At 43.8% G+C, this 13,782-nt stretch overlaps 1 protein-coding gene and 1 long non-coding RNA gene across 2 annotated transcripts in view; one reads left to right on the top strand and one right to left on the bottom strand.

The window, feature by feature from the left end:
• The window catches only part of LOC136358081 (uncharacterized), an 829,601-nt gene that overhangs the window by 391,480 nt on the left and 424,339 nt on the right, over nucleotides 1-13,782 (bottom strand). The gene's annotated exons all lie outside the window — the stretch shown is intronic.
• CRHR2 (corticotropin releasing hormone receptor 2) overlaps nucleotides 1-13,782 on the top strand; it is a 139,530-nt gene that overhangs the window by 37,365 nt on the left and 88,383 nt on the right. Inside the window, 2 exon segments of the mRNA XM_066313866.1 lie at nucleotides 3,638-3,691; nucleotides 3,694-3,756. Of these exon segments, the coding sequence (XP_066169963.1) occupies nucleotides 3,638-3,691; nucleotides 3,694-3,756 (117 nt within the window).

The raw sequence follows: 13,782 nt of genomic DNA on the forward strand, positions 1-13,782 counted from the left end.
CTGTCAGTCTTTCAGATATTTGAATTTGCTTCTTGCATAAAGAACAACATTTTCACATCAAATGAGTCCAGCTGAGAGAGTCGGGTTTCACTAGACCCAGTCAGAGGGAAACTTTGATGAAGTGGTTAATTGCATCCAAGGATAGCTGCAAAAGCAGTTTTTCATCAAGAGGTTACAGTAGAACTGGGATTATTAAAGAATGGTGCTGTTTTGTGGACTGAGGAACAATAGATATTTTCTTCATGCAGACTTAATCCTCAACATTCATCCCCTCTATATTTATTTTTGCAGTATTTTTTAAATTATTTTATTATTATTATTAAATATATGGAACACAACAGGATTGTATGACACGTGCTGCTTCTGATTTTCTAACATTGGAACTGGAAAAGATGGAAATCAGTTTAGACTGAAGATTTTCTAGCTTTTCTCACTGAAATGAAGAAATCATTCTCCTGATCCTATAAAAATATTTAGTTTAATTCAGGGCTATTGTTTCAGGTGTTAACCACTATAAAGAACAGAACTGAAATGAAATCCAGCTTAGTGTACAACTCTGTAATATTTGAACCATTTGAAAAATCTTCAAGAGTTTATGCTGGAAAACACAGGGCAGCATTTAGGAACGTGAAACATTTACCAAATTTAAAAGTAGTTGCATTTTTTTAAACTGTCATTCTTTTTTGTAATTTATTAAGTGATGCATTCCTCAAAAAATTCAGGAAACTCCAGTGCCCAAAGCCTCCGACCAGGATTTTGATTCCAGTGTGCTGAATAAACAGTGTGAAAAAATAGAAAGGGCAAGACAGTAGGTGAGAAGTGAAGAGTTTTGGCCAGGCTATGTGATTTTTCTCCTGCAGAGAGGCAGAAAAAAAAATAATCTTACAACATCTTGGACCAGTGTCCTGCTGACTGCTCAGTCCTGCTCAGTGTGGGAGTGGCCACTGGGCACCTTCAGACACTGTCCTGTGAGAAGGTCTCAAAGCCACCCTCAGAGGCCCAGCTTGAGGAGCACCAAGGAATTTTATCAGCTCAACTGCACTGTCAGGAAGGAGAAAAGAAGGTTTAGAGCACCCTTAATCCCTCACTCTTGAATGTTCAAGAAAAAGGGTTTTCTCCTCAAAGCCAACAAGTAGGTTGGTAGTGGTGTTACATGAGTGATGCTGAAAAAATTTCTCTCTGCTTTTGGGCTTAGAGGTGCAAGGACAAAGAGATCTGTTGGTGTTGACAAGGGTTAATTTGTTGCAATTGAGATTTCCCCAGAAGGGCTGAAGTTTTGGGAACATTCACTTGGGAAGGAGATCAAGGCTCCAGAGAGAGAAGCAGAGAGATGCATTTGCTTGCCTCAGAATATCACAGTGTCTGGAGATGTAGTACACTTGTTATTCTCATGGGTTTTTGCATATTTCAAATAAAAATACTTATCCCAAAACCACAGTGGCACTCCTCCCCTTCTCCATTGCAATCTGAAAATGTTTGAAAATCTCCAGATTCCCAGATGGCAAAGTAACATCCTGGCCAGTTCTCTCCTCAGTGCATGTTGTTAATTTATTTGTTGTTCTAACCCAGTTATTTTTTCTTTTTCCTCTCTTTGGATGCCACAATTCTTTTGGTCCTCCAAAAGTAAAGTATAAAGCCCTTCAATCTTAAATATGAATAAAAGGAAAGTCCAGGCCTTTGCAGGATGGGTACAAATGTTAAGGAAATCCTGTACCACTGCTTTGAGCTCAGTAAGTACCTTGTCCGATCTAAAGCTGTGAACAGAACGTAAATATTTAATTTGGGGATCCATTTCTTTTTGCCAAATCTTCTTTATTGTCCTTGCCTTTTGTTTCTGCATTCCTCTCCGCCACTTCCATATCTGCTGATCTTGGTCTACTCCCTTACACAAGTTTTCTTGTTTGCTTCCCAAAATCCTTCTGCATCTGTGATCATAAATGATCCTCCTTAGCAACCCTTTTTGGGGGGATTTCCTCATAGCTTGATGTGGCGAGTCAGAAAGGCTGGTCAGGTCCAAGCTGCTCTCCAGCATGTCCCAGAGGGCAGATCTTCACCCACTTCCCACTCTGCTGAGCTTTGATTTCCCCAAAATAACCAACCTTCTGGGCAACTGCTTCCAAACTCCTCCTCCTTCCACTTCACCAGACCCTTCTCATCCTGCCCCACACTGACCTAGGTTTGTCAAGCCCTTTGCTCTTCCCTCTCTCCCCACACCAGGGTTTTCTTGTCTAGGGCTCCTCCTCTTGCTCCTGGTCAGCCTGGGTGCTCATCCTTTCTGGAAACCTTGATCTCTCCTACCAGTGGAAAATGAGAGGGGGATTTCTTTTCTTCCTTGTCGCCTGAATGATCCATCCTTTGCTTCAGAGCTCTCCATGCCTTGCCCTGCTCTACTGTCCCCCCATCCCATCCCATCTGTGTGAGTGGCTGAAAGATGTGTTCCCTCGGTGCCTTCTCCCAGCCGGGTTCCCAGCCCTTCCCTACTCTCCCCACTCTGCCTCTTCTGTGGGGCATTATTCCAGATTTCTTTATTCCAGACCAGGCTGGACGGGGCTTGAAGCAACCTGGTTTATTGGTAGGTGTCGCTGCCCATGGCAGGGCATTGGAATGAAATGACCTCCAGCATCTCTTCCAACCCAGACTTTCTGTGATTCTGTGACTACTCCAGATTCCTTTATTCCAGCACCTCACTTCTATCAGATCATCTCCTGCTTTTATTATTTCTCCTGATTCTCAAGGCCTGCACAGCATCCAGCACTGCAGCTCCTGGACCAGGTCCCTCCTTTCCCCCCCCCACCCCAGCATCCCTGCTCATCCTCAGTTCCACGCAGCAAAGGCAGAAATTGCTTTGCTCCACAAAAAAAAAAAACCCGAGGAGTTCTACTCCTCTGATGGCTTTTCCTGTTCCCCCTGGCTTTAATTTGCAGCGAGTATATTTTTTGCAAAAGTGCTCATCCCTGGAGCTGACAATAAAACTGTGCCTCTGTGTGTCAGAGAGAGGAGGGAGAGGCAGGAGGAGAGGGAGGGGGATGCAGCGGCACAGCGATCTGGCAAAGTGAGGTGGCATCTGGGAGCTGCGAGCCCAGGGACACCGAGGAGACGTGAGCCCCTCATCCCGGGCTCAGCCCGATCCCATTGGCTCCCGAGCCGCTGGATTTAAAGGGAAGAAGAGCTCGGAGGGCTGAGCTGCACAGGCAGACGCAGACTCTCAGCCAAGTTGTCAGCGCGCTGCGAGCAGGAGAGGCTCACAGCACACACTAGAGCGCGGGGTGCCCGCAGCTTGATGCTCCTTTGGCTCCAGAAAGGGAAAAAAAAGAGGGGACCAAAAACAAAAGCAGCCAGAAAGGAGCGTGATCCAGTCCAGCACTCCCAGAGGGAATAATGGACGTGACCATCTCTCAGTTCATCTTAGAAGAATTTGATGTGAACTGCAGCCTCCTGGATCGGTTACACGAGACTTTTTTAGAGAGTTCTTCTATCCCTTTCCTGGGCTTTGATGGTAGGAATTGTTACCTGGTGCAGAGCTCGGGAAAAGCTTTAGAAGCGCTGATTCGGTTTGTTTTGTGATGCAAGTGTGTGTGGCTTTTGTGCTTTCTCAACTGCTTCTCCTTGCTTTTCTGTCTCGTTCCTTTCACCCCAGGTCCGTACTGCAATGCCACCACGGACCAGATCGGGACCTGCTGGCCCAGAACCTCTGCGGGGAACTCGTGGAGAGACCCTGCCCGGAGTTCTTCAATGGGATCAAATACAACACCACGAGTAAGTACAAACTCCTTTCTTCTCCCAGATCTCGTGGTTCAGAAGGCGTCTGGGGACACCCAGATATATTTCCATTAAGGGAAAAAAAATTAATAAAATTTTTTAATTTTTTTTTCTTGGGAATCAGTGTTTCCTCCACATTCCAGCCTGTATTTTCTAAATTCTTCCCTGGAATGATGCAGATTTCTCAAAAACCCAGACTTGCGGATGCTGTTTCCTCTTTGCTGAAGTACATTTAGGGAGATCCGGGCAGAAAATCTCCTCTGCAGTCTGAGGAGGATTTGTTGTGCTTTGTGTGTTTGTGCATGTGTAGCTACGTAGAGCTCAGTGTGTTTGTAGCAGTGCTTCAGCCACCTGGATAATTACACAACCCCTTTGGCTCACGAAATACTTAGTGCTAACACCTAAGAGCTGTATTTTGAAAGGACAGTCCCTTTTCCAGGCTGGCTGTGTGAGCAGGAGTTCAAACCGTGCTGGGAGTTGTGTCTAACAAACAGAAAGAAGGCTGAGGGCTGGAATCTGTTTTAGCAACTTCATCAGGGACTGGCTGCTGGGGCTGGAGCTGCATCAGCTCTGCACGGGAGACTGGAGAGGAAATTAGGAGGCAAATAATATTCAAAGCAAGGGAGCATGGGGGCTCCTTAGAAATCTCCTGGATGCTTTATTCTTCGAAGTAAACAATCATGATGACTCACTACAAATTTATTATTCAGGCTGTGGAACCCAGGCAGTCATTTCCTTTTGCTTATCTGTCAATACCCTTTGGACCTTTCGTTAAGAGTTTTTAAACATATTAATTCCAAATATATGCACCCACTTGTTTTGTCATGCATTTTTTCAGTGTGGTTTTGACTGTAGGGATGATTTCATTTCATGTTTCACTCTGAACTATGGCTTGGGTGTTGGTGGTCTCATTGCAAGTAGTGTTAATTTTGTGGGGCCAGCATTCTCCTTAACTCCCGTAAAAGAATGACCCTGACATTTTAAATCTTATTTTTAAACTTGTAGAAAGTGAATTTATTCTTTCCCCAGCTCAGGGTATCATGGTCAGATAACTGGCCAAAAGTTCCACATGTCAGTTCTGTGAACCAAAGTCCCCTGCCAGATTTGTCCTTAGGGACGAGTTCTCCCACCCCAGCCTTTGAGCAGAGTAAAAGGTTTCCTCAGAGAACTGCAAAATCATCCTAAAGCCCTCTAATCTCAGACTTGGGTCTTCGCAAGAAAATAGGAGGGAATCTGGAATGGGCTGGGTGATGCTGGCTTTGCTTACAGCAGGTAGTTCACTACTTGGACAAGTCTCAGTTGAGACCAGAAGAAAATTTCTGAGAATTAAGGCCAGTGCAGAGCACAGTGGAAAGAATTTAAATGTTTTTCCTGTGTATGGGAGAAAAAAAACATTAAACACCCCAGTTTGGTTTTTATAAACTCTGTTGATGCTTTCACTAGCTCATCAGTGACCTGATTTAAAGTTCTTCCCTGCTCTTCCCCCTCTCAGTGGTGGCTGATGCTTGTATTGCAGTGCTAATAAGTTTTCTTAAATTCTCTGCTCTTAAAACAGTGGCATGTTAATTAAATGAAAAACTGATGGAAATATGTTATTGAAATGCTGAAGCATTATTTTTGAGGAAACAGCTATTTTTCTCCTTTCAACAAAAATGTGAGTAGCTACCTCCAGCTGATCTTAGACACTTCTATGTGTTTAATTCCTCCAGGCTGTAGTGCAGAAAACAGAGGAAGGATTAAATCAAAATTTGCTCAACTTATGGAATCAGCAGCTACTTGGGAAATAGCAGTTAAGTGATTAAAGCCTGGGAAAGCAGTAGAACAGCAGGATAAGGTTTAAATACACAGGTACAATCTCTTTTGGCGTTTAAAAAACATAATTTAACTGCATGCAGAGCACTCCAGAATTTGGAAAAATCAATAGTGACACATCCTGACCACTGAATGATTTCACCAGTTGTTTTGTGGGCTGCCTCATTTGTGACAGGCTCATTGTGCTGAAAACCATCGCTGTTCCCCGTGCAGATGAATAAAATGAGGCACAGACAACTGATTAAAGAATGGGATCTTGCAAATCTCAGAGGTGAAATATACAGCTCAAAATGAAGGTTGATAGGAGATGGCTTGAATCAAAATAAGATTCTGCCTAGGACATTAGTTCTGGTTTGTATGCATGTTGATGACCAGAGGGAGAAATTGTGTGGTTGTTATATTTTACTGATTTTTTTTTTTTGAGAGAAAATCAGACCAATTTGGGAAAAACTACCTTTCTTCTAGTAAGAGCTCATCCAGCTCAGGTTGTAACTCAGTATTTATTATACTATCAGTTATCCCATGCTCATAAGCCGCCACCTTTTAGGAACTACAGCTTTTCTTTGCATTGATTTTGTATATCTGCGAGTTTATTTTGTACATCTGTGAGTTTACTTTGCATACCTGTGTGAGGATATTTCTCATTGAAAGCCTGTAAAAAAATTTAGATGAGTTTCAGGGGTTTTTTTTCAGTTTTAGAAATCAGGCTCTCAAAGATTCCAATTTCCCACCAATTTCCTAAAAGCAGCTGATCATCTGGAGGGAATGAACCCAGTAGCATTCAAGGAAAGATTTGCATTGTAGACACAGGCAGATCCAAGCTGGGAAGTGCCCAAACTGTATGAAAAACTTATGAAAAACCAGAGAAGCACAAGACACTGATCCATGGCTGAGTTTCAGTACATGGGGTTATTTCTGCACCTCAAGAAGTCTCTGTACATGTGGGGGATGGAATTCAAGACAAAAAGAGACAGGTAGGTTCCTCCACTGATCAGCTCACCAAAGGCTTTGGATGCACCTCCCTGCTTTGTGTCCATCCTGTCACCTCTCAGGCTTTTGATGTTTACTCTGACTTGGATGGGGGATGCTGTCAAACCCTGCCAATGCTAGCAAATTCATAAAAAGCATTTGAGAAAAAAAAAAAAAACAACAAAACAAAACCTTAAGAAAAAGAACTTGGGCTCAAAAAACTCCCCTCCTGTTTGCCACACTAAAATAACTGTTGCATAAAATATTTCCATCCTAACTGCAAGAAATTCCCGTGGTGATTCTGTGCCTGGGTCTGTGTTCTCAGTGTCTTGGGAGCTGCTGAGTGACTCAGATAAGTTTCAGCTGCATTCATAAACAAAAGTCTGTCAGTCTGTGAGGATTTTTTATCCTGACATTCTGTTATTTGGTGATTGTTGGGGGTCCTTTTCTCCCTCTTTATTTGGGAAATAAAGTCATGTTGACAGATCATGCTCTGGTTACCCTGCAGTGTGATTTGTGAATATGGGCAAAATGCTCTTTGACCAAGGATGTGAAAATTGTGCCATCCACTTAGAACCTTGCAATTTTATACCAAAGCTTATGTATTGTTCTCAAAGTGGGAAAAAAATTAAAAGAAACAGGCAAAAATAAAAGTCTGTGTTGGTGCAGTGTGTGACTGCACTTGTCTCTGCTCAGGTTCTATATTTAGCGAGAGAAAGACAATGTCGTTGCTGCCCTCTAGATGTGTTTATGCTTGACAGTGTGAAGCTTTTAGTCTTGTTGAGGAAACAGATTAATTCACTTATTAGGATATCCTGAAGCTTGATTAATTCAGCAAATGGCCTGTAATGAGCCTGGTTTTGCTGCCTGCTGAAAAACAGCCGTTCAAGCATGTACTTAGAGCGTGTTACAGGCTGAAATATGCCTACATTAACGCTTCCCTACAGATTTCCCTGGCATGGGGAAGATCCAGGATTAAATCTTCATCTGATGGACAAAAAGCGTTGATTTTTGTAGCCTCAACTGATTTGGGTTTGTCTCAGACACCTGCTGGCGGGGGAGTGTGTTCTGTGGTGACACCTGTCCATCAGAGCTGCTCACTTTGCTCTGCAGCAGCTGGAGACATTTAGAAGGTCTTTCAGATTAAACCCCACAAATCTAGATATTTCCAAGTAGTATCAGCAGCTAATTTAAGTTTTAAAACTCTAATGCAGGTCAGTGGAGCTCTAATTGACAGAAGGAGTGAAGCCGGGAGTTACTGAGCTCAGACTAAATGAAGAGCTCAGCTCAGCAGACTCTGCAGAAGTGATGATGCTGTTGGCTGTGCCCAGGGGTAGGGGTATTTTGTTCCTCTTTCAGAGGGCCCAGCCTTGTTGTATCTCAGTGTTTAATCTCCCAGGCCACAGAGGTGTGCAGATGCTCAGTGACAAATGATCCAATGCCAGTGTTCAGGCAGCTGAATCATCCCTGGGCGTATGTTGTGCTGGTCTGATCCCACACCTGGGGATTGAGATCAAACTGCTTTTGTGATGGATACGAACAAAAGGTCTCTGTAGCTCCAATCCCTGCCTGAAAATCCCCCCTCTATCTCTTTCTCCTCAGTGTAGGGAAGCTCTTTGACTGAAACAGCCACTTCACAGGAGTGTTTTGGATATCACAAAAAGCATCCTGCTCACCTTTTCCAGGGACTGTGCAGCTGAAAACAGGCACATAATCCCTGTAACCTTGCTCTGATGAGGACTTGGTTCCTCCTTGTCTGAGGGGCTGTGCACCTTTCCTTGGCCCTACAACAGCTGCTTGGTGAGAAAGCTTTGGAGAGGGTGGTGGCTTAGCGACAGGGCTGTTGTTGACATGGGGGCACAGGGGAAGGAGCCCCTGGCACACAGATCACTCCTGTACCTGTAGCAGGGCTTGCTCCACATGAGAGAAAAATTCCTGCACTTCATGGTTTTCTCATCTAGAACACAGAGAAATAATCTTTTGCATGCTGAGGGAGGGGTGAAGAAGTGAATTCGGTTTGCATTTCCCCTCTCTGAAAGAGTTAAAGGGCTGATTCAATTTTTAAAAGAGCTAATTTTTGTGGATTACCACCCCATTCTTTTATGGAGATCTAACCTTTGCTGCTTTTCTTCTGATTATTAGGTCAAGTTCTGGAGATGTGGCTGCAGCCTGCATTTAAAAACATGAGCCTTGCTAGGAAATCGTTGGTCTCAGAGTCTTGTTCATATTTGTGGGCAAGCTCTGTCCTGATAATTACAGAAATCTGCACTTTTATAAGTGGCTGGCCAGAGGCTCAATTAACATTTTCACTGTGTGTTTATCTCATGTATTTAGTGTCCTGACCAATTCTGTTGATCACATTCACATGACTTACTTGTTCCCAGAGCCTTTTCTGGCTTGATTTCTAAAGGCCACATTTTTGAAAGCGAAGTCCTGCTGTAAATGACAGAGAGCCCTGAAGTTCTGAGGCTTTTCATCATATGGAGAGAAATAAATCCATCATGGGCATGTAGGTGTATTTCCAGACTCAAAAAAATTAGTGTAAACCCTAAAGCTATTTCCTCATCTATCTTCTGTAACCTTGTTAGATGTCCAGAAGCCTTTTATCCCACTGTTGAATGACAGGAGATTTGGGAAAAAACACAAATGTTTTGTAGCCAATTTTAGTTATGGAGTCACTAGAAAAAGACTTTTATTTTTTGGTTAAAAAGGTCTGCAGCCTTGCAGTAGCTATTTTTCAGCCATCCTGGGGGTAAAACACAGTATTTTCAGCTAGGAAGTCAAGAGTACATGAAAGTTAAGGAAGGAGACTGATGAGAAATGAAACAAACTCGACCGTGGAAAAAAAAAAAAGTCCAGAATTGGAATTCTGGGGGAGGAAATAAAACATCATTTTTAAGCTCGTAAAGGTTCTCTCTGAGGAGATCAAATCTGCAGCTGATTAGGTCAGCTTGTCTCCAATAGCTCTGTGTCCAGGCAAAGATTTCAACCATTTTTGTTCATTTTCTCTTGCTGGTTTTGCAAGAGAAACACAAATACACACATCTTCCACAAATACAGTGGGAGGCTCTGGATTTCAGTCATGCACAGATGGGAGAGGCTTCACTTGTTTCCCCCCAAGTTTTTATTCTTTTCTTTTTTTTTTTTTTTTTTTTTTTCCTTTCCTTTGTGCAGCATAATTTGTGGTACGAGATGGCTCTGATTTTGCAGTCTGGAGGAAAAGTGTTGGAAAAAATATTTACCAGGAGGAATGAAAAGAATCCATTTTTTGCTCCCTCTACTATCATCGTGTAAAACATGTGATTTCTTCATTGAGCCCAGGACACAAGTTAATTGCATAGTAAATAGTAAAGAGGAAATTGTTAATTTACTTCAGTCAACATTCAAGGACCTTTTCTCCAGCCAACTAAATAGATTTGTACTTCAGTTCTTGCTAATTAGCAAGATGAGATCTGAGTTAGGAGATGGCTTGCTGTGGTCCTGTTGTCCCTGATTGGGTTCTTCAGTTAGGCTTGGCTTTTGAGGCCAAATTCACCCAAACTTTACCAGAGCGGGACTGCCTGCAGCTGCATTGCACCAAGTCAGTCAGACCTGAGCAGTGGCACATCTTGGAGAGGACTTTTAACCCGGGCTTTTGGGAGGATCAGACACAAACCAAGGTTGCCCACATTATTTGGAAGATTCTTGTCTTTCTTCCCTAAGGCTGCTGCACATCCATCTCTCAGGAAGTTGCTGTGTCTAAGCGGCAGTGACTTCCAGCTGGCAAACAGATGACTGAAGTCCATTCTTTCCACAAGTTTGGAATGGATGTTGCAAAAAAATGTGTCCCTGAGCAGCACGGGGGGAAGAAGGGGATGGCTCCAGGAGCAGAGGGGATAGGTGGGAAGAAAAAAAAAAAAAATGAAATATATTATAAATCTTTCTCACTATATCAAAATGAGAGGAAGAATCTCACCCAGCTGCACCCAAGTGTGGACGCTCTCCTGTGCATTAGGATTTCTGAGACTCTCTGTGACTCGGCTTCCAGCCTCTGTGCTGTCACAAAAGCCGGGGGACAGTGTCACTGGGGCCATGGTCACCCGCCATTCGCCTGCCAGCCACAGGGTGTCACTTAGAGTGCAGGTAAAGCCAGTGTCACCTGCTGATGGATGGATGGATGGAAGGGATGGATGGCTGCAGGGTGACCCCGGGCTGCGGCTGCTCTGGGATAGAGCTGTTCCCCATCCTGCTGCACGGCAGAAGAGCCTCACTGAGGCGAAACAGGGACAAGGACACAGTGAGAAGGATGTGTCCCCTCTCCTGTGGGCTGGGTGGTGCCTCTTTCACCAGGGCTGCTCTGAAAAGCTGAGGGAAGGGCGTGGCTGAGCTTGTGCCAGGCAGGTGTGTTGTGGTAGAGGATGTGCAGCATGCAAAGCACGGTGCAGCATTCAGGGTGAGACAAATCTTATCAGAGGAGCCTGAGCAGGCAACAAGAGCCTGCCCTGGGATGGTGGCAAGGGATTGCAGGTGGCTGGACACGCCGTGTTCATCCTGCACTGCTGCCCTTTGCATCAGTCTGATGTCTCCTGCTTGAGTGCTGTCCCCTGCAGGCTGTTGGATTTTCCCTGACATGCTCCAGGTATTTTCATTTAACAGGAATAACTCATGGCTGTCTAACGATGGAGCAACAGCACCTCAGCTGTGATCTGTCTGTTGCTGGTTGATTTATTTATTGATTTAATTGTCTGCCGAACAATTAAGTCAATAAATCAGTCAGATTTAGGTTCTTTAGGTTTCCCTCTGTGCTCTGCCGTGACATAGAAGTATCTTTGCTGTTCATGTAATGGTGAATCTTGCAATCTCTGTGGTTTGGGAAGAACAAGACCTTCAGGCTCCATCCTCATCCAAATAAATTCTCAGGCTCTGATAGTCCTTCAAGGCTTTGCCCAAGGTTTGCTGTCCTGGGAAAGGGAACCTCCTACTCAGCTTTGGACCCCAACATCCAGACGTGACACTCAGATTAGAACAGCCATTCTTAGCAGCTTGAGAAGTCAAATGAGAAAATGAGGTTTCCCATGGAAATTAAAGGGGAATGGGATTTTTAGTAGATATTTTCCTTTTTTTTTTTTTTTTTTTTTTTTTTCAGTGTGGTTTTCATTCTCCTCAGATGTTATTCTTGGAGTTCATAATTGGTAGCTCTTGGGACAAATTCATAAAATCAATAAAACACGGATTGCTTTATGCTGACTTCTTTCTCTGCTGTGCTGGGAATAACAGAGGGCCAGATACTGCTCCATATGAGACTTGTGCTGGGAGAAGCAATACTTTGAAGCAAATTATAGGAATAGAAGCCCAGTATTAAAAAAAAAAAAAAAATCTCAAGTCTCATAGAGAGATTTCCCTGGGAAAGCAGAGGAAGGAAGAGCCTTTCCCAGTTTGGTTGCATTGTCCCAAAGCCCTGGTGTTTGGAAAGCCCTGACCATGCTGTGACAGAGGAATTAATTCAGAGGAGCTGCATCCTCCTCAATCAGCCAGGGAGCAAACAGAGCTTTGGAAAACAGAAAATGTGTTATGGAAATGAGACAAACACAGAAAATAGGAAATTACTTTGCTAATGCATCATCACCATTTCAACTAAACTTAGATGTGACTTCCCTGGGATTCTTTTTCTCGTTTCTAAGAATTTTTATCTAACTCAAGAATTGTTGAATTGTGCCAGTAATCCCTGAAACCATCAGCATTTGTGTATTTCAAAGTACATCATGGTTAGTCAGGGCTTGTTTCAGGATCTCCACACTGATTCCTGCTCTGCAACTGGAGCAGCTGATGCAGTGTTTGGAAGCAGAAGGATTTCAAAGATTGTTATTTCTGGGCTGACCTTAACACACTGGAACAGCTGAAAACTCTGATCTCTGTGTGGGAACCAGTGTGGAAATCGGGAGTTCGGGTGCTGGAAATGGATTTCCAGGATTCAAAAGGAGGGGACAGCCTATTCCTTTGCAAGCCAGCAGAGTGGAAGGCTGGGGATGAAGGGGAAAGTGAGAAGCAGGGCCCTTCAGAAAGATTTCCAGTGTTGGCCTTCCACAGAGAAAGCCTCTCACAGGTTCCTTCCTAGTGGGTGTTCTTCCTGTTCCAGGAGCTCTAGGGGAGAAAGAAAAATTTGGAAAGGCCTTTTGGGAAGTCCTTTTTCATCAAGGGCTTATTTTTCTTTTCAGGATGTGGATGGTGGTATCTTGGGTGGGATTGCAGGGATTTGGGCAGGGCTGCACCTCTCTGGGTGAGTGGGACTGTGTGGGGACAGTGACCCCATCACCAGCTAACAAGGCCTTTGTAGAGAGAGCCCCTTTCATTCTTCACTGAGAACACTTTGTATTAAAGAAAGACAGGATCCCATCGGTTCACATTTTGGTTCATTTTGACCATCTAATCCAAACTTCTGACTTCCCCATGCCACATAATTATTGTGTGTAAACTCATCCACTTGCCCCTATGTCATTAATTACCAAATCAATGTCTGAAGATGCACCAGAGGTGCCTGTGACTCAGGAAGTCTCCTTAGCAGCCCAAAAATCAGAAGGCTTTTGTTTGGTGTGAAAGTGAGGGAACAAATCCCCACTTGGGTCTGCTTTCTCTTTCCAAGCCTGTCTCAAAAGGGACAGGGATAAATCCAAGTGCAAAATGCAGTTGTGGTGGTTCACTGCATCTCCCTGTTCCAGGGAGTGACTGTAGCAGCAGGAATACTGGGTTTTGCTGCTTCTTACTCCTTTTTGGGGGGAACTAAAGGATCTCCACAAAGATCTTTTCACACAGTTAAGTCATCCTTGTCCACCTACAAACCCATTCTTGGTCTGGATTTCTTTTTTTCCCTTTAATCTGTTTTTAATCCCTTCATCTCTCCGGTGTTCACAGCATGTCTCTCCTGGGGAAAAAATCCAACAACAGTAGTAACAGCAGTTTTATTCTCCATGAGCACTTTGCTTTATTCCTTCAGTGAAGGCTGAGGGGGATTAGAAGGATCTCAGCTGACCCAGTGAGGTGAGTGTGTCAGAAGAGCACAGACATCACAGCAGTCTGATTCAGTTTATCCTGGGAATATGTAAAAAGCTCTCTGGAAACTAGAAATATGCTAATCAATAGTTGGATTTTTCAGCAAACCAGGTGCAAAGCCTTTCCTAGGGATTCCTGTTTTACTGAGTCTCTGTTAGATCTCAGCTGCAAATCTGTGGCTGAGTTCCTGGCATTACAGATGAGTACCTGACCACA

This window comes from Sylvia atricapilla, chromosome 1 (genome assembly GCF_009819655.1).
Source record: "Sylvia atricapilla isolate bSylAtr1 chromosome 1, bSylAtr1.pri, whole genome shotgun sequence".
Classification (NCBI taxonomy): domain Eukaryota; kingdom Metazoa; phylum Chordata; class Aves; order Passeriformes; family Sylviidae; genus Sylvia; species Sylvia atricapilla.